Source organism: Dreissena polymorpha, chromosome 8 (genome assembly GCF_020536995.1).
Source record: "Dreissena polymorpha isolate Duluth1 chromosome 8, UMN_Dpol_1.0, whole genome shotgun sequence".
Classification (NCBI taxonomy): domain Eukaryota; kingdom Metazoa; phylum Mollusca; class Bivalvia; order Myida; family Dreissenidae; genus Dreissena; species Dreissena polymorpha.
In genome coordinates, this window is record NC_068362.1 from 4,541,977 (window position 1) to 4,569,819 (window position 27,843).

Below are 27,843 nucleotides of genomic sequence, written 5' to 3' on the forward strand. Positions count from 1 at the left end.
AGTAACAGTGATCTTCACCAAACTAGCCCAAAAGTAACAGTGATCTTGACCAAACAAGCCCATAAGTAACAGTGATCTTGACCAAACAAGCCCATAAGTAACAGTGGCAATGACCATATTAGCCCAAAAGTAACAGTGAAATTGACCATATTAGCCCAAAAGTAACAGTGACCATATTAGCCCAAAAGTAACAGTAAAATTGACCATATTAGCCCAAAAGTAACAGTGACAATGACCATATTAGCCCAAAAGTAAAAGTGAAATTGACCATATTAGCCCAAAAGTAACAGTGACAATGACCATATTAGCCAAAAAGTAACAGTCACATTGACCATATTAGCCCAAAAGTAACAGTGAAATTGACCATATTAGCCCAAAAGTAACAGTGACCATATTAGCCCAAAAGTAACAGTGACCTTGACCATATTAGCCCAAAAGTAACAGTGACATTGACCATATTAGCCCAAAAGTAACAGTGACCTTGACCATATTAGCCCAAAAGTACCAGTGACATTGACCATATTAGCCCAAAAGTAACAGTGAAATTGACCATATTAGCCCAAAAGTAACAGTGACCATATTAGCCCAAAATTAACAGTGAAATTGACCATATTAGCCCAAAAGTAACAGTGACAATGACCATATTAGCCCAAAAGTAACAGTGAAATTGACCATATTAGCCCAAAAGTAACAGTGACATTGACCATATTAGCCCAAAAGTAACAGTGAAATTAACCATATTAGCCCAAACGTAACAGTGACCATATTAGCCCAAAAGTAACAGTGAAATTGACCATATTAGCCCAAAAGTAACAGTGACAATGACCATATTAGCCCAAAAGTAACAGTGAAATTGACCATATTAGCCCAAAAGTAACAGTCACATTGACCATATTAGCCCAAAAGTAACAGTGACATTGACCATATTAGCCCAAAAGTAACAGTGAAATTGACCATATAAGCCCAAAAGTAACAGTGACATTGACCATATTAGCCCAAAAGTAACAGTGACATTGACCATATTAGCCCAAAAGTAACAGTGACCTTGACCATATTAGCCCAAAAGTAACAGTGACAATGACCATATTAGCCAACAAGGGACAAAATTGTCACAAAACCAGGTTTTCATTGTGAAAAAAAAATCTGATAAAGGGAGAAAACTCAAACTGAACTTTTGAAATGACCAAAAAAAATTAACCCCCTTTGTAATTTTTTTTTTTTTTTTTAAATCTATTTTTAGTCGTGGCGACCTTGACATTGGAGATATTGACGTGAATCTTTCGTGGGACACACCGTCCCATGATGGTGAACAAATGTGCCAAATGATTTTAAAATCTCACAATGAATGACATAGTTATGGCCAGGACAAGCTCATTTATGGCCATTTTTGACCTTTGAACTCAAAGTGTGACCTTGACCTTGGAGATATCGACGTAATTATTTCGCGCGACACACCGTCCAATGATGGTGAACAAATGTGCCAAATGATTTTAAAATCTGACGATGAACGACATAGTTATGGCTCGGACAAGCTCATTTATGGCCATTTTTGACCTTTGAACTCAAAGTGTGACCTTGACCTTGGAGATATCGACGTAATTATTTCGCGCGACACACCGTCCAATGATGGTGAACAAATGTGCCAAATGATTTTAAAATCTGACAATGAACGACATAGTTATGGCCCGGACAAGCTTATTCCGCCAGCCCGCCAGCCCGCCAGCCAGCCAGCCAGCCCGCCAGCCAGCCAGCCCGCCAGCCCGCCCGCATTCGCCAATCTAATAACCAGTTTTTTCCTTCGGAAAACCTGGTTAAAAAGTAACAGTGACATTGACCATATTAGCCCAAAAGTAACAGTGAAATTGACCCAATAGCCCAAAATACAATCCCAGGCTAGGTTTCAATTTGAGCTTGCTATATTCCTCAAGATTGGTCCAAGCATGTAAAATGCCTAATTGTCTAAATCAAATCACGTTTTCCATTAAATTAAAAACATAAATAAATGCTAATAACGCCTAATATAACACATGAACAGGTCCAAACAAACACAAAGCTGCTATCACAGTTGACGCTCTCCTGGAATGGGTCCTTCCCATTTCTCACCTGAAGAAAGAAATGGTTGATAAAGAAATAAAACAAAATATATAAGATAAATAATGCAATTTTAATAACAAAACAAACACATCAGTCTTAATGTGGACCTATATGCAAGTCAAGATAGAGAAATATAACAGTTAATTAAACTAGAACTGTGACGCATAATAATAGTGCATTCCAGAAAAAAAATATTTTAGTTCAAATCACAAAGACATTTGAAAAAGGATTTATAAAAACATTGATTTCATTGAAATGATATAAAATGGTTACACTTGAAGGTGAGTGACAACTTACTTACTTAAGCCATAAAAGAAAAAATGCCCCGCCCCCTGGCAGCATGTTTTTCAAGAGAACCATTTTCGAATTAATACAAGATATCATTAGGACAAATGTTCTGACCAAGTTTCATGAAGATTGGACTTTAAATGTGGCCTCTAGAGTGTTAACAAGGTTTTACTACAGCCATGCAAGGAAAAATGCCCCCGCCCCGCGGTAGCCATGTTTTTCAACCAACCGGAGCAATTTTCGAAAACGTCCAAGATATCATTGGGACCAATCTTATGACCAAGTTCTATGAAGATTGAACAATTAATGTGGCCTCTAGAGTGATAACATTTGCAAATGTTGATGAGGCACGACGGACAACAGGTGATCACAAAAGCTCGCCATTGAGCAGGTTGTCCTAAAAATGAAGCTATATAACGTCACATAATGTTTTGACACACCCATAGAGAATTAACAATCAATGCTAAATTTTCATTTTTGATCTCTAAGTATGACCTTCAAGGTAGCCGTAAGCTTTTGGAGCGCCAAAAAACGTCTCACACAGTTTAAAATGTATTCCACATTATTTCAAATCCTTTAAAAAAATGGTGTTGTTACAAAGTACACAAGCCCTTTTTCTAATAGAATCATATTCTTTTAGACATTTTACCTCTTAGTATGAGTTTGCCCTTGAAGAGACACGTGGTTGTAGAGTGTGATACACTGATCCATACAGGTGAGCATGATCGCAACTTTATTTAAGATTTGTAAATGTAAAAAAAACATACAGCAGATATACCATTAGTATTGTGACAATAATTTCCTTATCTTCAACCACTTCATGTTTTCACAAAAATTACATGTAGCTTTTGTCTGACTTTTATCGGATCATACGATTGTCTACTACTGTCAATAAGTTGCAAACACAGTTAACAGTTTATACACATTTTTACAACCATCTGCATTTGGATATGAAATTCTGGCATTTTTAATGGGCAAGCATATTCACAAACAAATCTAACTAACTGGTAAATTCTTACCAAGAACTTGGGCTAAAATAGGAAACCGATCAGACCCGAAGAGCATGACTGGACCGTCAGTGGTGTGGGCTATTATAGTCGGAGAGCCAAACGCCTACACAAAAATAAAACATAAAAATTACAATAAGTTCTGCAACTGTCAATATTAGATATACTACAACAGAGTTGCATTGATAAACAAGAGGACCTAGATGACCTCAAGAATGTCCACGGACTTACACATTTACCATAGTGCTTTATATGGTTAGTGTGTACATTTTAATGGCGTTATATTAGAAAGCCATTAAACCTGCATGGATTTAACAACCGTTTAACATGACAGTCTAAGACACAGCTTTGTCCTCTGAACTTGAAGTGGTGACCTTGACCTCCAGTCAGCCTGATTGACTTACATCTTCCAAACAACATCTGAATGACAAGTTTGCTCATGGACATCCTTTGCTTAGGGTATATGCAGCAGATACTAAAACAATGAAGACTGACCTATTGACCTTCAAGTATGACCTTAACCTTGAGCCAGCTTCACTGAAATATGCCTTCTGCATATTGCCTCAATTTTCTTACAATTGTAACAAAGTTTCATAATTACTTTCAAAGAGGATAGATATTGAGTGAACATGATGATGGAGGCTAAAAATTTTGACCTTCTATTGTGACCTTGCCTTCTGACTAGCCTGACAGATTCATGCTTTCTGCACATTATTTTAAAAATGTAGCAAAAGTTTCAAAAAAAAATATTTCAGTTGGATAGAAAATATGGATTGGAAACGAACACCCATATAGATTCAAACATTTTTACCTTATTGTATGACATTAACCTTGAGCCAGGGAGACTCAATCATGCCGTCTGCACATCATCTCAAGGACTTGAATATTTTAGCTATTGTTATAAAATTGTATGAAAGGTAATGGACATGTGGAGCGGAGACAACAAGAGCTGTCAGAAGACAGCGCGCTCTACTATTCGAGTGCTTGACAGTATAACGTAAGCCATCATTCAATAAGGTCAAGGTGATATAGTCATATTCTAACTGGAAGAGGACTATAATTGAAACATATTGATCGCTTATGTTTTAAAGAAGTTGTACATTATAGACGATTCTGCGTTCAGGTATATTTTCCACAACCTATTGAACATTTGTAAAGACATAAAACAAACTAATAAGATTGTATTTCAAGTTTGATAGCAATAGCTTGGGTGGAATGGTTGGACAGTCTTTCAAAAATAAAATAAGAAAAATAAATATTTGTGTGTTTGGGGGGGGGGATTCTGTGGTGGGGCTTTGGGGATGGTTTCGGTGGAGTCCATTGTGGTATATCAGGTAAGTGTTGTTTTGTCAAATTATGCATCAAATCAGATCATAAATAAAGAAGTTATGACAATTTCAGCAAAATTTAATAATTTGACCTTGAGAGTCAAAGACATTCAAAAGTCAAGGTCAAATTCAACTTGCCAGGTACAGTACCCTCATGATAGTTAGAAAGTATTTGAAGTTTGAAAGCAATAGCCTTGATACTCTAGAAGTAAAGTGGCTAAACACAAAAACAAGAGCACCGCATAACAGGTGCCAACGCTCAGCTGCGGATGTGGTAGTGAATAAATGAAAGCTTGTCAGAATTATTTTTTTTAGAAGTCACAGTGACCTTGACCTTGAACTAGTGGACCCAAAAATGGGTGTGGCATGTAGAACACATCATATTTTTACATATGAAGTTTCAAAGTTGTAGGTGGAAGCACTTTGATTTTAGAGCCAATGATAAGGTTTTAGCACTGCGGACGGCAGACGCCGGACGGCAAATGCCGAACGACGAGCTGCCTATGACAATACCTCGGGTTTTCTCCGAAAACAGCTGAGCTAATACACAAAATATTCAAAGTAACTAAGTAAAACAAGACTATTGCCAATCAATATATGTCCACTACCGGCTCCACCATTGTCAGAATTTTGTTTTGTATTTGTTACCGTAGCAACAAGACTTTTTGACGTAGGAACAAAATGAAATGACGTGCATAATCTCCATATTGCCATCTATCCATGTTTCAAGTTTCATGAAAAAATATGAAGAACTTATAAAGTTATTGCAGGATCCAGAAAAGTGTGACAGATGGACAGACAGACAGACAGACAGACTCACAGACACATAGAGCGAAGAGACCGGTAGGGGACAAAAAGGACCATTATTCCATCATAATGCCAACCAGTTATGCAACTTTTCCTGTACAGTCCCCAAATGATAGTTAGGGAGTGTTCCATTTCTGAAAGCAAAAGCTATGATACTTTAGGAGTAAAGTGGACCAAAACACACAGCTTAACCAAATTTTCAATTTTCTAAATATAAAAGGGGCCATAATTCTGTCAAAATTCCAGTCAGAGTTACATAACCTTGCCTGCACATTCCCTTATTATAGTTAGTAAGTGTTGCAAGTATGAAAACAATAGCTTTCATACTTAAGGAATAAAGTGGAACTTAACACAAAAATTAACCAAATTTTAAATTTTCTATGTACAAAAGGGAACATAATTCTTACAAAGTGCTTGATACAGATGTCTGCTCTTTTGTATAGATTGGGGTCTTGTTGGTAGTAGTATGCAAAATATGAAAGCAATATGTCAAGGAACAAAGAAAATATTTGAGGTGGTACGCAAACTTTAACATTCCAACGCTCACGCACACGCTGACGCCGGGGTGAGTAGGATAGCTCCACTATATATATTTCATATGTAATAGTCGAGCTAAAAAGAAGGTACAAATCTTTTACCTTTAAGTACAAACTTGATTTGAGCCGGCATGACTCACTTAAGTCTTTTGCAAATTGTCTAAATGCCTTTAATATTTTATGTACTTGGTAAGTTTCAAGAAAATACTTCAAAAGGTATAGGAGATATGGGGTAGAGAAGAAAATATAGGCTCAAACCTCTGAACTTAAAGTGCATTTAGCCAGCATAACTGATTCATACCTTCAGCTTATCGCCTCAATTTCCCTTACATTTGAGACAAGTTTTATGAAAATCTGTCAAGGGGCATCAGAGATTTAGATCAGACATGAAAGTGTTGTGAAAAGATGAAAATTGCTATGATTGTTCTGTTATAAGTAGTCTTTTTTAATTTGCAGTCTGCACAGGCTAATCTGGGACGAAGATTTACACACAAGTATCGAGCCCAGTGTTCAAAAAGCAAGCCTCATATTTAGCAACACAAACCCCATGGTTCAAGGTGTCATTTTTATACTGCATCAACCTGTCCGTGACCTAGCCCTAGATAATAACCTTAACCTATTTAAGCACAAAAGCCCAGGGTTGTAACCAAATGCTTCAATGTTACCTTTGGAAAATGATTTAACCTGTCCATGACTTATTAATATATATGGGCAATGCTCTGTAAAAAGGGGGTTTAATCAATGCGCGTAAAGTATTGTCCAAGCTTAGCCTGTGCAGTCTGCACAGGATAAACAGGGACCACACTTTGCGCTTTTTGGTATTTTTCACTTTTATTATATTTTTCGTTTACAGAAAGTCTCTTCTTTGCAAAAATCCAGTTTAGGCGGCAAGTGTTGATTGAAGAATACTTACACCATGGTTCAAGGCCATATTAGTGAACTATTTTAAATGTTCTTGACATTGAAATAATTAAAAGCATACATACATACACGAGCCCATGGTACTGACCCCATGGTTCAAGGCCTCGTCTGTGAAATGTTTTAACCTGTCCTTCAAAATGAACTTATTCTAAGCATATTGACGCACAAGAGTCCTTGAAACTGACCCCATGATTCAAGGCCTCATCTGTGAACTGTTTCAATCTGTCCTTGACCTTGCTGCTGTGCATGTCCTCCAGACCATGAGAGATCTGGGTGTCTGACAGCCCTGCATGCTTACCAGCCTGGTCATACATAGGGAATAGAATAGTTTACTTTGAATTAGGCATGTAAAGCTCATTGTCATTAATATAAATATTTAAAATAACAAGATGTGTTTGAAGTAAATACAAAACACACATTATATTGAAGAAAGAGCAATTTACAAAAACAAGAAGGAAAAATGCTTTTGTGAGAATGTCACATGGATGAGGTAAATACATAGTGACTATACAACTCTGAACATAATGTAATGATTGCAAAATTTATTAGATTATTCTCTATCAAATTTCTCTTGTGAAACAAGAGATGTGTTTGTCAGAAACACAATGCCCCCTTATGCGCCGCTTTTATTTTTTTGACCTTTGACCTTGAAGGATGACCTTGACCTTGACCTTTCACCACTTAAAATGTGCAGCATCATGAGATACACATGCATGCCAAATATCAAGTTGCAATCTTCAATATTGCAAAAGTTATTCAATATTGCAAAACTTTAACCTAAAACGACAGACAGACAGGCAAAAAACAATACACCCCCCGATCATTCGATCCGGGGGCATAAAAATATGATGTTTTCAAACTACATAAAGAAGGCAATTCCTCATATTTTCAAGCATTTTAAACTAAATAAGGCTAGTTGTTTTAATGCGTTTTTGTTAAACCTAATAAGCAGTTCGATAAACTTGAAGATATTTGGACTGATTCAATAATATTTCGGAATTACAATGAGTACCAGTATTTGAGGATTAAAGTGAGTTTGTTAGTGTGTAACCAGCGATGGATGAGTGCAAATTTCTGTTTATTCGTAAATTTGTGAAAAGTTTACCTTCCATTTCATTTGTCATATAAGACTTACATCAACACAATCTTTTTCATTCCATAATACTTTGGTTCTCATCGTTTTCTACAGTTCTTCACACAAATGTTTATTATTTGCTAACACCGATTGAACACATTTAAATATTATTTCATTCTTGATATTGTACTTTGAACCCAGTTATAATTCTATAAATCTTAAGATATTTATTTATTTCCCTGTAAAAAGAACAATAAACTTTTAAAGAGTTTGGCTACCAAACATTCCATTGACTTGCATTTTGTTCCAAATATAAGCAATAGCTTGATGATAATTTTCAATATTTAACTATTTGATATCCTTTAGCTTCATATTAGGTCAAGTTGGATAAAGTAAATTTACTGTTTTTCAAATACTTTGGATTAATTTTCTTAAAAATATTCAAAATGAGCCGTCCTCTGGGAAAACCAGGCTTAACCCTTTGCATGCTGGGAAATTTGTCGTCTGCTAAAATGTTGTCTGCTAAATTTCTAAAATTAGCATTATCTTCGATTTTTTTTCAAAGAATACTATCAGAATAGCAAACAGTTTGGATCCTGATGAGACGCCACGTTTTGTGGCGTCTCATCTGGATCCAAACTGTTTGCAAAGGCCTTCAAAATTCGGTTCCAGCGCTTAAAGGCTTAAATCATGTGTGTTAAGACTTAAGTGTTGTCCAAGATTGTTCCGCAGTCTGCACATGCTTATGAGAGAGGACACTTTCCTCCTAGACTGTATTTTCTTTTAAGTAGACACTTTCTTGAAATGAAAAATTTATAAAAGTTGACAGTGTTGTTTAACCCTTAACCAATCAGAAGCAAAGTGAAAATGGCTTTTGCAACCAGCATAAAACCAGAACAGCCTGCGAGTAACTCGCAGTCTGTTCAGGTTTTATGCTGTTTGCTGCTCATCAGTATCTTAAAGTTAGAAATGAAGCCTTTAAAACTTGGATCTAGTTAGAAAGGTTTTTAATTTAATTTAACTTTCTGAGGGATTACAAATGCGTCAAAATACGTATCCAAGTGGTAAAGGGTGAACTGGAGTGCGGCTCAAATGATATTTACCTCCTTCAAACTTGCCGCTTCCGTAATGTCTTCATCCTATCACAACAAAATAAAAGAAAGGATTCACAAATGCTTTAAATTAAGTTAAACATATATTTTTTCTTCTGACTAAAATAACCATTCGAATTTCTAATACTAAATGATAAAAAAATAACAACAAAATATTTCTTTCTAATTAAAAGAAAATATGTTTAAGACAGACCCATTGTATTTCAAAATCATTGATGACATTGGTTTTTAATGAGGAAGTAAAAATAATTCATGTTCTAAACATAGACCTGGCGTGACTGTTATGACATGTATGTATAATAAAAGCCTGGCAATGAAGCATTATTTCAATTGCAACACATGTGAATTTCTGGACACATTAACCCATTTATGCCTAGCGTCCTGAAAAAAGGACATTGCGAACAGCATAGACCCAGATGAGACGCCGCATAATGGGGCGTATCATCTGGGTCTGCGCTGTTTGCTTACAAGGAATTTCTTTTTGAAATATTCTAAATATAGAAATAAATATACTTGACATCCCTAATTTTGGAAATAAATTGATCCAATTTAGAAGGATGGGCGAGTCCACTAGGCATAAATGGGTTAACCCTTTCCCTCTCACAAGCAAAGTAAAAATGCCTTTGCGCAAACAGCATAAAACTAGAACAGCCTGTGAGTAACTCCCAGTCTGCTCAGGTTTTATGCGGTTTGCTGCTCATCAGTATCAAAGGGTTGAAAATGAAGCTTTGAAAACTTGAATCTAGTAAGAGGTCTTTAATTAAATTTAACTTTCTTAGGGACTACAAGTGCGTCAAAATACTTATATAAGGGGTAAAGGGTTTAACCTTGTAGTTAGAAATTGAATAGATACAGGCCCTGGTTTTAAACAATCATAAAAACACATTAAGCCGGTGCTTTCACTAGGCTCTAAAAGAGACGTGCTCTGTAAGAAGGGGCTAACCCTTTGCATGCTGGGAAATTTGTCGTCTGCTAAAATGTCTGCTGAATTTCTAAAATTAGCATTTTCTTCCTTTTTTTTCAAAGAATATTATCAGAATAGCAAACAGTTTGGATCCTGATGAGACTCCACGTTCTGTGGCGTCTCATCTGGATCCAAACTGTTTGCAAAGGCCTTCAAAATTCGGTTCCAGCACTAAAAGGGGTTAAATGCATGTGCATAAAGTGTCATCCCAGATTAGCTTGTGCAGTCTGCACAGGCTAATCAGGGACAACACTTTCCACCTTAACTGAATTTTTGCTAAGAAGAGACTTCTTGAAACGCAAACTTTCATAAAAGCGGAAAGTGTAGTCCCTGAAGCGGACTGCACAGGTTTATATGGGACAACACTTTATGCACAAGCATTAAACCCCTTTTTCACAGAGCACAGCCAAAATACAAAGTATCATGACTCTTGAGCTCAACATTATAGAGTCAAATTTATTTATTCTGTTGAGTCAATATCCAGATAGATATTTGGCGAATTGTTTTAAGTCATGGCGTTAATTTGGCTGTTTTTAACATTCATTTTAATGCTACAAAAATGACGCTTGCGTGTCATGGTGCTTCAAAATCCAGTCAAACCAAAAATCTGAGTATCAAAACAAATGAAATTAAGGTCATCATGGCCTAATGGATTTTGTGTCTGCCTAGATTCCATAAGGTCACGTTCACAGGTTCGATCCCCACTGTGGGAGCATTTAAACATCTCCCCCAGAGATACCAAGTACTGGTTACACCAAGAAAACTGACTTGAGGGTGTTATAAGAAGCCTTAGGCATTTGATGCAATCAAGCCTAAATAAAAATAGCTTTAAACTTAATAAAACCCAAAAGAGTCCTGCCCCTGTACCCAACTCCAGTTGCGCAGTCACATCTGTCTTGAGAGCTCCTCAGTCTTAAAGCAACTATGCAAATACTACCCCTGCACACAATAATGAAACGCCCCACCCCCCTCGCACCCAGACATACCCGACTCCAGTTGCGGTGCCACATCTGTCGTGAGAGCTCCTCAGTCTTCGTAGAGTCCATCATGTCCACAGCCGTGATGAAGCGCTGTGTCTTCAGTGTCCCCTTCACAAACATCATCTCTGATGCATTCTGGGAGAAAATGGTGAATATTTGAGTTGCACACTTCTCAAAATGATGAAAAAAAGGTAATCCATTTAGAAAAAAAAAATGGTGGAAAAAATTGAGTTCTGTTATATACAAGTTAACAAATTTGTGATCTGAAAATCTGTCAATGTGATTTACGTCCTACTTTATCCAAAAATGTGTTCTGTATAAAGACTTGACTGCAATAATGTAGACAAAACGTTAAGAAATGTCGAAAAAAATTGTATCAAACAGATACAATACCACAAAGAAACACTTTCTACTAACTAGACTACTGTTCTGCTGATCTTAAGTGAATCTCAAAGGACAAATCCACTGGAGTTACCAAGATCCGATCTTAAGTTAATCTCAGAGGACAAATGCACTGGGGTCACCACGATCTGATCTTAAGCGAATCTCAGAGGACACATGTGCCGGAGTCACCATGATCTGATCTTAAGCGAATCTAAGAGGACAAATGTGCTGGAGTCACCCAGATCTGATCTTAAGTGAATCTCAGAGTACACATGTGCTGGAGTCACCATGCTCTGATCTTAAGTGAATCTCAGAGTACACATGTGCTGGAGTCACCATGCTCTGATCTTAAGTGAATCTCAGGGGACAAATGCGCCGGAGACACCCAGATCTAATCTTAAGTGAATCTCGGAGGACACATGTGCTGCAGTCACCAAGATCAGATCTTAAGAGAATCTAAGAGGACAAATGTGCTGCAGTCACCAAGATCTGATCTTAAGAGAATCTAAGAGGACAAATGTGCTGCAGTCACCAAGATCTGATCTTAAGAGAATCTAAGAGGACAAATGTGCTGCAGTCACCAAGATCTGATCTTAAGAGAATCTAAGAGGACAAATGTGCTGCAGTCACCAAGATCTGATCTTAAGAGAATCTAAGAGGACAAATGTGCTGCAGTCACCAAGATCTGATCTTAAGAGAATCTAAGAGGACAAATGTGCTGGAGTCACCCAGATCTGATCTTAAGAGAATCTAAGAGGACAAATGTGCTGCAGTCACCAAGATCTGATCTTAAGAGAATCTAAGAGGACAAATGTGCTGGAGTCACCCAGATCTGATCTTAAGTGAATCTCAGAGTACACATGTGCTGGAGTCACCATGCTCTGATCTTAAGCGAATCTAAGAGGACAAATGTGCTGGAGTCACCCAGATCTGATCTTAAGTGAATCTCAGAGGACAAATGCGCCGGAGACACCCAGATCTAATCTTAAGTGAATCTCGGAGGACACATGTGCTGCAGTCACCAAGATCTGATCTTAAGAGAATCTCAGAGGACACATGTGCCGGAGTCACCAAGATCTGATCTTAAGTGAATCTAAGAGGATAAATGTGCTGTTGTCACCATGATCTGATCTTAAGTGAATCTCAGAGGACAAATGCACTGGAGTCACCAAGATCTGATCTTACGTGAATCTCAGAGCACACATGTGCTGGAGTCACCAAGATCTGATCTTAAGTGAATCTCAGAGGACACATGGGCATGTGTCACCAAGATCTGATCTTAAGTGAATCTAAGAGGACAAATGTGCTGAAGTCACCACGATCTGATCTAAAGCGAATCTCAGAGGACACATGTGCTGGAGTCACCATGATCTGATCTTAAGTGAATCTCAGAGGACACATGTGCTGGAGTCACCAAGATCTGATCTTAAGTGAATCTCAGAGGACACATGTGCTGGAGTCACCATGCTCTGATCTTAAGTGAATCTCGGAGGACACATGTGCTGGATTCACCATGATCTGATCTTAAGTGAATCTCAGAGGACACATGTGCTGGAGTCACCAAGATCTGATCTTAAGTGAATCTAAGAGGACAAATGTGCTGGAGCCTCGAAGATCTGATCTGAAACGAATCTCGGAGGACACATGAGCTGGAGTCACCACGATCTGATCTTAAGTGAATCTTGGAGGACACATGTGCTGAAGCCACCACGATCTGATCTTAAATGAATATCGGAGGACACATGAGCTGGAGTCACCAAGATCTGATCTTAAGTGAATCTCAGAGGACACATGTGCTGGAGCCACCACGATCTGATCTGAAATGAATCTCGGAGGACAAATGAGCTGGAGCCACCAAGATCTGATCTTAAGTGAATCTCAGAGGACACATGTGCTTGAGTCACCAAGATCTGATCTTAAGTGAATCTCAGAGGACATATGTGCTTGAGTTACCATGATCTGATCTTAAGTGAATCTCAGAGAACATATGAGCTGGAGTCACCATGATCTGAACTTAAGTGAATCTAAGAGGACACATGAGCTGGAGTCACCAAGATCTGATCTTAAGTGAATCTAAGAGGACACATGAGTTGGAGTCACCAAGATTTGAACTTAAGTGAATCTCGGAGGACACATGTGCTGGAGTCACCAAGATTTGAACTTAAGTGAATCTAGGAGGACACATGTGCTGGAGTCACCAAGATTTGAACTTAAGTGAATCTAGGAGGACACATGTGCTGGAGTCACCAAGATTTGAACTTAAGTGAATCTCGGAGGACACATGTGCTGGATTCACCAAGATCTGATTTTAAGCAAATCTCAGAGGACACATGAGCTGGAGTCACCAAGATCTGATCTTAACAAGGAGAAAGACTCAAATGTTCAACAATAAAAACATTGTCGTATCCCTATAGAAAATATCAATTATCTACACCAAGGCCAAATTTCTTAATATTAAAGTATTTTTTTATAAGGGTTAATTTAAACTCACTTTTTGTGTTGCAAATAAAGTGGGCTAAAATTTCATATTTTTTATGAAAAAAATAAGCTTTAAAACAAAAATATAAGTGAGATAAAAAGCACACATACTTTTGTTAAAAATACCATTAACTGTAAAATTCTGGTCAAAGACCAATAGATATAGGAAAATACCTTATTAATCTATATAATATTGTTGATATGCATTTTTACAAAATCAGTGCTCAGACATCACTAAATAGTAGGGTTCAAGGCCTGTTCCAATTTATGGATGCGCCAGACTGCCCTTTATACTGCTCTGCCTTTGTTCGTATAATTGATATCAGTAAACATTAAGGAAAAACTGTCTCTAACTCAGTGAAAGGACAAATTCTCAGTCAAAGTGCATTATCTGCAAGTGAACAAATACAATGAGCTCTAAAATTGAACATTTCAAGCTAAAATGCATGTAAATTAATATTTGAATTATTTGGATCAATAGTATCAAGCAATAAAAAGGACCAATTGTTCTTAATCTGAAGATTTCAAGACACGAATGTTCCCAATATCAGAGGTTTTGCGCTAATTTTACCAAATTGGTAGGGTATAGGTACTTTACCCAAATGGGCAAATAAAATCACTGCTAACTCCCAATGAGTCTTGCATTGCTTTCATCAGTGTGTAATACAATGATATTCATGTAAGTTTTATAACACCTTGCAAAAATAACAGCCTGTAAAAGTGCCCTTTTCAGAAATGTCCACAATGCTTTTTCTGAATCCTTGCTGGAGCACATAAAATGGAACTACAGCTCCATTGAGGCTTGTAATTAAGCCTTGTTCTGGGAAATCTGGGCATTATGCATGTATGTAAACTGTCATCCCAGATTGCTTAACTCTTTCAGTGCTGGAACCGAATTTTGAAGGCCTGTGCAAAAAGTTTGGATCTAGTTGAGACGCCACAGAATGTGGCGTCTCATCAGGATCCAAACTGTTTGCTATTCTGATAGTATTCTTTGAAAAAAATCGAAGAAAATGCTAATTTTAGAAATTTAGCAGACAACATTTTAGCAGACGACAAATTTCCCAGCATGCAAAGGGTTAAGACACTTTCCCCCTACACTGAAAAATATTCATAAAAGCAAAAAAGGGTCTCCGGAATTGGCTTGTGTCGACTGTAAATGCTAATCTGGGAATAACCGATCATGCTCATGCATTTAGCCCAGTTTTCCCAGATTACTGTTCATTTCCCTTACTCCCCAGACATTATTAAGACATAAATTGAGCCCCATAATGGTTGCACAAATACAGCCATTATTGCCAAATGGAGGACCCATAACCAAAGATACGATTTTCAAAAGAACATGTTGAGATAACACATGAAAATAAAACTGTTATTGTTTCAAATTTACTGAATTGCAAAAAAAATGTTTGTTTTTTTTTACCTCTTTAGATTGTGCAAATCCTTAAAACAATAAAAAGGATTTGATCCCAAAAAGACAATTTTTTATCAAATTTCAATTTATGTAAATATCTCGAATCATCAAATTTGAAAAAGAGTAAATGAAAAATAGACCCATAGTTATGTAGAGTAGCTATGACTAATCATTTCAAATTATTACAATGACATTCTGGAACTTTGATACGTACCCCAGTGTGAAATGTAAGCGCATACTGCAGGGCACTAATAAACAGAAATCAACCTGGCAGCTAAGTTTGCCTTGCTACATGTAAACAAATTTTAGTAAGTTAAAGATTAACCCCATTAACAAAACTGTTTTCCAACATCAAATTGAATACTTGAGCTGCTCTCTGGGAAAACTGGACTTAATGCATGTGCGTACAGTGTTGTCCCCATGTATGTAGGAGACAACACTTTACACACATGTATGTAGGAGACAACACTTTACACACATGTATGTAGGAGACAACACTTTACACACATGTATGTAGGAGACAACACTTTACACACATGTATGTAGGAGACAACACTTTACACACATGTATGTAGGAGACAACACTTTACACACATGTATGTAGGAGACAACACTTTACACACATGTATGTAGGAGACAACACTTTACACACATGTATGTAGGAGACAACACTTTACACACATGTATGTAGGAGACAACACTTTACACACATGTATGTAGGAGACAACACTTTACACACATGTATTTAGGAGACAACACTTTACACACATGTATGTAGAAGACAACACTTTACACACATGTATGTAGGAGACAACACTTTACACACATGTATGTAGGAGACAACACTTAACACACATGTATGTAGGAGACAACACTTTACACACATGTATGTAGGAGACTACACTTTACACACATGTATGTAGGAGACAACACTTTACACACATGTATGTAGGAGACAACACTTTACACACATATATGTAGGAGACAACACTTTACACACATGTATGTAGGAGACAACACTTTACACACATGTATGTTGGAGACAACACTTTACACACATGTATGTAGGAGACAACACTTTACACACATGTATGTAGGAGACAAAACTTTACACACATGTATGTAGGAGACAACACTTTACACACATGTATGTAGGAGACAACACTTTACACACATGTATGTAGGAGACAACACTTTACACACATGTAAGTAGGAGACAACACTTTACACACATGTATGTAGGAGACAACACTTTACACACATGTATGTAGGAGACAACACTTTACACACATATATGTAGGAGACAACACTTAACACACATGTATGTAGGAGACTACACTTTACACACATGTATGTAGGAGACTACACTTTACACACATGTATGTAGGAGACTACACTTTACACACATGTATGTAGTCCCATTTTCCCAGAGCGCTGATCACTTATATGACAATATCAAATAGATTGTAATCAATAATAAAGAATTGTTCAATTTTTACTTCTATCCTGCCAATGACCTTCAACCAGTAGTTATACAAATTAATGAAAAACACAACTTAAGCCTATTATTCTTGAAAAAAGACTTAAAATTCATTAGAAATCAGAGCCTGACAATTTAGCAGAGTATCATACCGTAGGCAAAACAAGAGGCACCTGGAAATATTTGGCAAGGAGTTTCAGCTCTTTCCTTGTGTACTGTTTTCGATTAGCACTTGGCGGCCGTGTGTTATCTGAAACAACAATCAAATTAGTAACATTTGAGCCTCTTTCTGGGAATATTGGGCTTACTGAATATGTGTGAAGTGTTGCCACAGATTAGAATGTGCCGTCTGCACAGGCTTATCAGGGACAACACTTTTGTTGCATATAATTGCAATGCTTCATTTCTTAACTCATGTATGCCTAGCGTCTAGAAAAAAGACCTTGGCAAACAGCGTAGACCCAGATGAACCGCCGCATGATGCGGCGTCTTATCTGGGTCTGCGCTGTTTGCTTAAAGGAATTTCTGTAAGAAATATTCTAAATATAGAAATATTGTTAGACATCCCTAATTTTGGAATAAATTGATCCAATTTGAAGGATGGCAGTGTTCACTAGGCATTAATGGGTTAAACAAGCTCATTATTTGTAAAAATTCATGTTCAATTGAATTACAGACAAAAAAAATAAAAGAAGAATAAAGCAAACAATTATCAACACTCAAAATGTTCAGGGACCTATACAAACAAAGGGATGAGACACTCACTGAACCGAAGAACAAGCTATCGCGTTGTTACGCAAAAGGGAACGAGACTTGCGACCCAACGAGACTTCGCGCTTCGAGGCAAATTTTAACAGCCGCCATTTTGACAAAGCGAGACCGTGACAAAGCAATCGAGAAATAATAAGAGTACAAATTAACCAAGTGTTGCCAACACAGAAGTATTCATTGCAAAGGTTTGTTGAGTTTGATACATCTTATTGTTTCATTTGTTTTCGACTATGCTTTGTATTTACTTATAAAACAACGGTGGGTATTTTCACCAAATCATGCGTATCATTGTTTACACTTCCATAATCCGAGAAACGTGTGTCGTGGCTTTTTTCAAAAGGCTTGGTCAAATAAAGCTCTATACTATTGTTTTTTTGTATTCTTACAAACGTTACATTTCAACGCATTGTGTGATGCTAATTTTATTTGTATTGTTAGCAAATTAATGATTTTAAATGAGCACAAAGGCAATACAATTTAAGTCATTTTTTAATTTTTACCACTATCAGTTTCATCAACATATGTCGTGGCTCTTTTTGAAAGGCTCAGTCAATACTAGCCCTATATTAATCTTATGGGTATCTTTACAAACATTACATTTTAACGCATTGAGTGATGCTAATTTTATTTGTATTATTTACAAATTCATGATTTTGAATGAGCACAAAGGCAATACAATTTTAGTCATTTTTTTATAGGTTACCACTTTGTTTGTATAGGTCCCTGAAATGTTTAAAGCCATCAATTACATGTGAATATTGTAATGCAAACACATCAGAAATTAACCTGCCCCTTTCATGATTCCCCCAAGAAAGACAGGCTTCAGTCGTAAATTCATGTTCCATCTATTCTGATACCTGCACAAAACCTGTGAAACAGAAGAGAACAATGTCAAGTAAAGCATCTTGTTTCCAAGGTTTTCATTTAATTTTGAATAATTCTAAAGGTAATAAAGTAAAACAGTAACTGAAACATGGACTAAAAAGGATTAAGTGTATTTGTGTGCATTGGACTCATCATGAAGCTTTCATGTGATTGAGATGTTTTGATATGCTAAGGCCAAAAAAAAAAAAGGTCCATTTTGGGTCACCCGACCGTGTTTCCCGTATTGGTGCCGACCCTCAACTTTTTATTGGGAGTCGCTAAAAAAAAAATCATATTTAAAAAATCGTTCATTTTCGTTCATAAAAGATGTAATATCAAGCAAACAAAGCATATATATACAGGTATTTAATATATTCTAATTATAAGCTTTAGTAGCCTTCCATTCTAGTACCCCCCCCCCCCCCAATTTTTTTTTTAAATAAACTACCTACCGACCCTTTTTTTCAAAGGAGACTAGTCCATATAAATGTACTCCCAGAGCCTTTGATGATTTTTGCTATAGCGGCTATGGAACACTTGATTGAATTCGATGCTTTACATACAAAAGATAATATCACATTATAATTGTTGCCATAATAAAAAACAATCAATATTAAAAGAAGATGTTGCTTTCTCTATTTCTGACTTATTGGATGCTATATTAATATTGTAAATGTTTGGGTACGAACAGAGACAGGACGAATAAATGGTTCGCAAAAATGTTTTAAAATGCTGAGTGACATCACTAAAGATTGATCGAATTCGATGCGTTTACATACAAAAGATAATATCACCTCAAATGCAAACCATGTATATGGCGAAACTACATCATAAAACAGCTCGACAGTTTTCTTCATGGGGGCAGACATTTTGGACTCTAAAAAATGGTGCATTGTGTACACACCGGTCTTACAAGTGACGTCACCATCTATGTATAGAATGAAAAATGGTGTATTATGCGGAGCCGGCGAGCACACGACACTAATAACAACGGTCCGCTCCACTCAACACTAAATGCGCTACATCACCATGCTGGTTAACAGTAGAAAAAGGAACTGACAGTTATTCGTTTAAACCATATTGATAGGTTGTGAAATATTAACTAATGTAAAAAAGAAACACATGCAATTTTCTCCAAAAAAGTGTCAAAGTTATTAAATATTTTAATCAATTAACGAACCAACGAAAGAACGAACGAATGAATTAATTAATTTATTAACTAATTAATTAATTAATGGTTGAACGAACAAACGAATTCATTAACCCATTTATGCCTAGCGTCTAGAAAAAAGGCCTTGGCAAACAGCGTAGACCCAGATGAGACGCCGCATGATGCGGCGTCTCATCAGGGTCTGCGCTGTTTGCTTAAAGGAATTTCTGTAAGAAATATTCTAAATATAGAAATAAATATACTAGACATCCCTAATTTTGGAAATAAATTTAGAAGGATTGGAGAGTCCACTAGGCATAAATGGGTTAAATTATTCATTAATTGGTGAATTAATGAATGAATTAATTCAATAATTAGTTCGCTAGTTATAATTAATTAATTAATTAATTAATAAGTTAATTATTTGATTAAATATTCATCACAGATGCGACTTAAAAACTTATATGATAATAGGTGCTACCTAATTTACGGGCAAAAGCTTGGATATTTGATTACCATGTATTGTAATACATATATGGAAATTATTGTGTACAAAACATTACAAGACTTTCAATAAAAAAGTAATGCATCCAAAGAATTAAATAACATTTTTTGCTTTATGATAAAAGTGTTTTATATCAGCCAAGCTTTAAGATCTTATATCTTATAATTGAGTGCTTCTTAGCCTTTGTTATTCAAAGCTTGTTCAGTGGCTTCGGCGTAGTGGATATGGTGTCCGCTTAGCGACTGTTGTGTCTTGGTATTGATCCCTTAATTAAGTGTGAGTGTTCTTTAGATGACCCTTAAGACCCCAAGTACTGGTCGTACCCAGGAAACCGGTTGTTTCATTGAATGTCTCAATTCGATTAAATCTTGCTAAATTCGTTGATTCTAGCATAAACTGATTAATCATACAAGAATGTGATTTGTCGATTCAATTTTGATTATCAATGTTTAGACTAATTATGTGGAACTAAAGGACAGCGTGCTTGTTTTGCAATTGAAGTATGCCATAAATACAGGCATCTGAAAGAATGTTACTTTCCTTTGGCAAAGTAGTGTCGCTTAGTTGAAATTATGTTGCCACTAAATAACATGCCATTGTGTAGCAATTCATAAATAACTGTCTAAACTGCATTAAATTAGTTTGTAAGCAAACAAACAAAATGTTATATCATCCATATTTTTTATTTATACATTTAAGTAACACGCAAAACAAACATAGATGTATAATAATCAGTAATTATATGAGGTTATTTAATTGTCAATGATCGTCTTTCTATGCTTAGCTGCTAGCAAAAGCATGTCAAAGATGTTAATATATTTAGTAAATATATATATATATATATATATATATATATATATATATATATATTATACAAAGGTATATGGTAATGTTTGGATATTGAAAACACTTTAATAACTTATTTGCATGTATAAGAATAGTAACAAAATAAATAAATACTAAAACACTGTCATTAACTTACAAGAATCTTTACGTTCATGTACTAACAAAGTGATGTTATCTTTTGAAAAACTGTAGAATCAATAATGGCTTATGTATCGAAAACGATATAATACATTCACGAAAAATAAGCATAATACAGCACAGTATTCAGTTTGTTGGAAACAATAGCTTATACATTAAATTGTATTACCTAAAAAATACAAAATGCTAGTTTTTAACAAGCGTTTACAAATGTATCATGGAACAACAAGTAACAGCAAATTGATTAATTACACACTTAACAGTGAAACCATCTTTATGCATTATCTAAACAAGCTTGTTGCTACTGTTGAGAATTACACTGTCTTACTAAAAAATGATCATAACACGGTGGTTTAGGTAGTGAGTCCTTTTACATACTTATGTTTTATTACTAGTTTAACATTTATTTGCATGCACTGGTCGACAAGCAGACTACGAATGATTCGTATTTCTTCAACATGTTAATTGCCTTCTAATTGTTAATTTTACAACACTTCGACAATATTTGAACATCTGATCTTCATAACAACGTAGCTGATTTTCGTTAAAATTAATTGATTGCTTCCAGTCACGTGACCTAGATGGCGCAGCAGAAAATCAGCTATGTGGAAACTTTTATATAGTGAAGGAATCACTCCTTTGTTGATTTATGAAAACTGTCAGTTTTGCTCAATAGAATGGTTTGTGTGATGCCCAGCTCTTGGCAGAACAGCTTCTAAAAACGAAAAAACCAACAACAACAACAAAAATCTTAAAATTTGATAAATGATGCAGACAATTTGTAAATGACATGTTTTTGTGTGTGTGTTGATTTCGAACAATCCGGAAGATTTGTTACGAAATAATTTGGTACGAAATCCATCGGTATCAGATTGTGTGGTTTTAGGCCTAAACTTTATATAGTGATATGTAACCTTTTGGGATATCGGCACAATGCGAGCAGACGAGGTGTAAATAAGTTTTAAATAAGCTAAAATGCTAAAAAGTTAAATCGGAATATCCTTAAATTTTGTGAATAGACGTGTTTCTGATTGATAACAACCACAACTTACCAGAATATTGCTCATGATCACACGTAAAACTGCTTTCTGAGAGCGAATGGAAAATAGGTTACGAATTCTGTCAAGTAAACAGTAGGGTGGCGTTATTGAAATACCGCGAGAATCCTTCGAGAATACAGATGCCGATAATATTTTGAAAAAATATTGTTTTAATCAAGCGTTTGTGATTTGTCAATAATAATAGCAATTCGATATCGAAAAGATAAAAGCAAATAAATTCGAAAGAAATCGGGATTCATGCAATACATTTGAGACGGGTTATGTTTGCTGAAATTGTGTTTGGAAAAGACTGTAACTATTTGTAGTGAACCAGTCTACGGCTTATACCCACTTAAGGCCGGGAAAAAGGAAACAGGAATTGTATACAAACGGATGCAGAACATGTATATATAGCGGAGAAAAACATATAATGCGAGAATATTTAGCGCGATTCGCAATACAATAAATATGTCATTTGTATACTTTTTCCTGAGGTATGTATTTACATGTAATTTAGCATTTGTCGAAGTGTTTTTGATTTTTTCAAGGTCATAAATAGCATCGCGAAAATATATGTCGCGTGACGAAAATTTTTGAGATGAATCCCTTGTCTATTGTTTTGTGTAAATTTCCATATATGAAGCTTTTGCCCGTATTAAGTATTAATGTAACTATTAAAGATGTTAAGTGATTGACATTGCTTATATGACTTCCCACTACACCAAAATGTACCACACTCGAACCGGAAACATGATATTTATTTTGTAAACTGTATATAATATGACCCCGTGTTGTATCTATGTATACCTGGGAGAAATAAAGTATTGTTCTGTTCTGTTCTGTTCTGTTTTGTTCTGTTCTGTTCTGTTCTGGCTCATGGCGATTTGCGATAAGTGTCACACAACGATTCACTATAGATTCTTAACGATTCGCCAAAACAGCGATTTGCCACATGTTCATATCGATTCGCCGCAACGAACATATCATATATATGTATAGAATTTGGTAATAAGGAATATTTGATAACATTTGATGTGATAATTACATGCAATTAAAGTAATATTTTATACGACAATTTCCTTCGAAAAATTGTATCCCAAATAATAAACTTCAATTCATTGGCTGAAAATAAATGCTGCAATACGTTATCCCTGAATCGTTTGACATCTTAACTTAATATTAAATTAAAAGTTCTTTCACATTCGGTCGAACAATTATGTTTATGTATGAATAAGACACGATTATTTCGGTACGAATTATGTGATTATTGGACGGGTTAACAGTTACGGGAAATAAAATTAAATATGAATTTGAAGATAACTATTTCACAGGCGCCTTTGAAGCCGTATATCTAGACTATCTGAAGATGTAATAAATGTTCATGATCAATTAAATCAAGAGGTTGAACAAATCCATACGCTACTTGATTCAGTATCGCAATAATGCGTTAACGTAGAGCATAACATATACTTTTAAATTGCACATATTTTTCCTATACAAAATATCAGTTACCGTAATTACTCTATGTTTTCGGACACTCTAAGTTTTCGGACACATCCTTTTTTAGCAAAAATAATTATTTTTCGTGACTCTTCATTTTCGGACACACGAATTTTCGTCCGTTATTTATGTCTCTTAGTTTTCGGACAGTATATTTTACAGCGCTATTTTACCAAATTTCGAACCTTTTTTCGATATCTAATGACACTTCGATCATGGGGTTTTACAACCAGATTAACATCATAAAACATTGCGGGTGCATGCCTGAGGGCAATGGACCATTACATTTGCGTTATTGAGTAAATAACCTTGTAAACCGGTCTTAAACAATGGTTTCGCCCGATATCATAAGCGTTATGACAATTACCAGGGGTAGGGCCAATTAACAGTTCAATTATCTACCGCAATGGTTCTACCCCTTCTCAGTAAAATAACTGTGACAAATACTAAATGTTTCAAATTGTGATGCACCCTATTACAAGTTTTACGAACAATGGAAGGTGTTAAACAACAACTATCGGAAATGAACAAACAAAGAATTCATAGTTTGCTTTTTTATTGCGTTAATTACAGGTTCATACAAGCGTGTATCGGTGCATCACATGCTCATTTTTGAACTCGTTGGTCAAAGTACAACCTTGAAGGAGCTTTCTGTCAAATAAATTAAGCATTTACAATTATTTAAAATGCAGTGCAAACATGTATAACTGTAATTTTTACTACAGTTGTATACGGCATGGTATTTTACAAGCGCGTGCTATTACTGGTAGTCGTTGATACAATTGACGCTATTTTCGGACACTTCCATTTCCGACTCTAAGTTTTCGGACACCTGTATTTTGTTAATATTTTTCGAATCTAAGTTTTCGGACACGAAAAAAAATTTTTTTTAAGTGTCCGAAAACATAGAGTAATTACGGTAAGCCATATTTTTTTTAATGACTCTAATGCAGAGCGCACTTTTTACCAACCATATTTCTACCCTTTTTATTATTGCAGATAGTGCTCACATGAGATCAATTTAAAGATGAGAGCATTATGTTCTCGTCGAAATGTAAAGACACGGTTTCTTCTGTAAAGCAATAACGAAATTTAATTTAGTTGATTAATTTGAACATGCTCGTTATGTACAATATTTGTGTAAAAGACCCATTTGACGGGTACGCTCGTTTTCCTCTCTATCAACTATCAAATGTGCGTTCATAAAAAGAACTTGTAAACTGTTAAACGATCTCGCGCTTAATTGATTTTCGCTTGTATTTCTTTAAGTTGTGTGAAAGCTCTTTTCAATCGAATCGGCAAAACACATTTAAAACCAATTAAACCATAAAATGAACAAATTGATCGTTTGTTAGATCGAGACAGAATATCAAAGGTCCTGATTGATTAAACGTATGTTACCCAACGAAACTGTGTTTAATGTTGTGAACAGGTGGAATTTGTATTATCTTCAGCTGACATAATTTATCGTGCGTGCAAGAAATGCTTATCACAATGTAAAGTGTTCGGTTGTATGTTGAATATGTAGCAAATGTGTCTCTTATGTCAAATTGCAAATAACAAGTATAACTATGAGATAAAGAGCTATTTCCCGAAACACAATCATATCTAAATGCCAAGTTTAATTAAAACAAATATCGTAAAGAAATATACAACAATTAAAGAATGAATTTTAAATTATAAAGAATACAACAATTTTATTTAACGTTACAAACTTCGCGTAACAGTTTACTTATGGCTTTGATAATTTCCACAATTTTATTCAATTGTGTACTCTTCTCTTTAACATTTGGCTTCCATAATGCTATTTTTCAGGTGACGTGTATTTTAAGAACACGCTTCATGATTTCAGAACACAGTTCATGATTGCAATACACAGTTCATGATTGCAATACACAGTTCATGACTGCAGTACACAGTTCATGATTGCAGTACACAGATCATGTGTGCAGTACACAGTTCGTTATTTCAGTACAAAGTTCGTTATTTCAGTACAATGCTCATAATTTCTGTACACAGTTTGTCATTTCAGTACACAGTTCATGATTGCAGTACACAGTTCATGATTTCAGTACACACTTCATGATTGCAGTAAACAGCTCATAATAGCAGTACACAGCTCATTATTGCATTACACAGATCAGTATTGCAGTACACAGCTCAGTATTGCAGTACACAGCTCATAATTGCATTACACAGTTCAGTATTGCAGTACATAGTTCATGATTGCAATACACAGTTCATGATTTCAGTACACACTTCATGATTGCAGTACACAGCTTATAATAGCAGTACACAGCTCTTTATTGAAGTACACAGCTCATTATTGCAGTACACAGCTCATTATTGCAGTACACAGTTCATTATTGCATTGCACAGTTCATTATAACAGTACACAGTTCGTTATTTCAGTACACAGTTCATTAATACGCGCAGCAAAACAGATTACAACAAGATAACAATAGACACAAAAATTCCCCTGACAGAAATGTATGCTTTTAAGTCAGATTAAACGACTAAAGCCTTTGATACAAAGCTTCAAAGAGGCGCTTTTTTACAATTGATCTTGCGCAATAAGTAATAACATTTGGTGTGATCGTATATGCAAAATTTGTAAATTTATTTAATAAATTACTCAATCACAGTGTTTAATCATTGTTGCAGCTATACTCAGTTTGCATTAATTATTTACAATATAACATACATATAAATATGTATAATGTCGTGTTAATTTACAAAATGTAAGTAAAGTAAAAACCATGTTTGCTTTCGCATGTAAGTTAAACATTAATTTTTCAGCATGCACAGGAAAAAGGCGATTAAAATGTAGCACTAAGACCATATTCCATAAATGCTGTCTTCCAACCGAACATAGTTGAACACAATTCATTCGAAAGCTTTCTTTGTTTTTAAGAACATTATAAAAAAAGTATTTGTTTGATTTTATACAATATAATGGATTTTGAACAAATGAGAACAGCACATGATTTTTTTAAGATAGATTAACAATCTAAGGCCTTTTTCGCTCTTTGAAAAAAATGGAAACAGGATTATACTGAATGTTGCAAAACAATAATATAAAGCAAATTATAAAAATCTATAACAAGAAACAAGCAGTTTACGGAGATTCAAAACTCAACATTGACCGAGCGGATTAGCGTGCGTAACAAAGGTTTGGTTAATTTTGTGTTCTTTTGCTTGGTTTTAATTTTACAGCTGATTCAGAGGTACAAACATGTAATTAAACGAAAACCTCTTCAGACTGTACACAAGTTGCGCTTTGGTTATTGATTTCATATTGATGCTTTTTTTTAAAGATAAAGTCCTGATTAGTGTCTGTAAGTCATTTAAAAATAAAGACTCAATTTGTAAATTAACCATGTGTTCGTAAAACACCTTTCATGTTATCTTTCCAATTTTAAAATAAGTTAAAAGCTTTGCTGCTGACATTTTTTAATTTACTGTACTTTAACAAAATGTCTAAACAATAATTTTTAATGAAAAGTCTAAGGTCATGGTAAATAATAGTACTGCTTGTGTATAATGACTATGAAACATGAACAAAGCATAACTGTGTACTGTTCATTTGGCAATACAACGGCTGTTACAATTTGCATAATTGATTATACATCGTATCTGTACATTATAAGAATGCCATACTTTTTTGACATCAAAGTAGCAAGTATCCGTAACGTTACACTGTGACCAATTATTGAGCAAGGCAGTACAAAAGATTTTTGTTAGCAGTGTATATTCAGACAAAATATTATAAAACATGTTGGCCAATTTTACTTCAGAGATATACCTGATAAGTCTTCGTTGGTAAGTACATTAGCTAATTAGCTTTTGAGCAGTTTCTCCGGCAGCGTGGTTACTTTCATAAAGACAGTTATACAAGTTCATGCACACTATTTAAAATATTATGGCAATAACATATTTTTGAGCGACCTTTCAAGCTAAGCCGAACCTAAATAACATGTTTTAAATGAAAGGCAGATTTTAAGTAAAAAATTACACTATACTGACACTATTATTTTGAAGTTGAGCCTACACAAGTAAAACTATGTTACCTGGCTTAATTCTGAAATGAAACTTGTATAGGTACAGATAAGTACTAAATCTATGTAAAAAATATTTAAAGCAGCAAAACAGCCATATAAT

The 27,843-nt window shown here is 35.3% G+C and overlaps 1 protein-coding gene across 11 annotated transcripts; it reads right to left on the minus strand.

Moving 5' to 3' along the window:
* Positions 1-27,843, minus strand: LOC127842373 (glutathione S-transferase kappa 1-like). 11 transcript variants are annotated; one of them, XR_008031569.1, is made up of 10 exons: positions 19,298-19,387; positions 18,426-18,507; positions 17,021-17,118; positions 11,119-11,247; positions 9,160-9,195; positions 7,167-7,283; positions 3,402-3,495; positions 1,830-2,103; positions 513-1,044; positions 9-480 (listed from the first exon to the last, which is right to left on the minus strand). XR_008031569.1 is itself a non-coding variant. In XM_052371852.1 (8 exons), exons 1-8 carry the CDS (start codon positions 19,370-19,372, stop codon positions 2,060-2,062), a joined length of 675 nt encoding a protein of 224 aa, XP_052227812.1. In that variant the 5' UTR covers positions 19,373-19,387; the 3' UTR covers positions 1,823-2,059. The 11 variants fall into 11 exon arrangements, 1 of the variants encoding a protein (XP_052227812.1); XR_008031568.1 differs by having other exon boundaries at positions 10-416; positions 481-1,044; XR_008031567.1 differs by having other exon boundaries at positions 16-480; positions 885-1,044.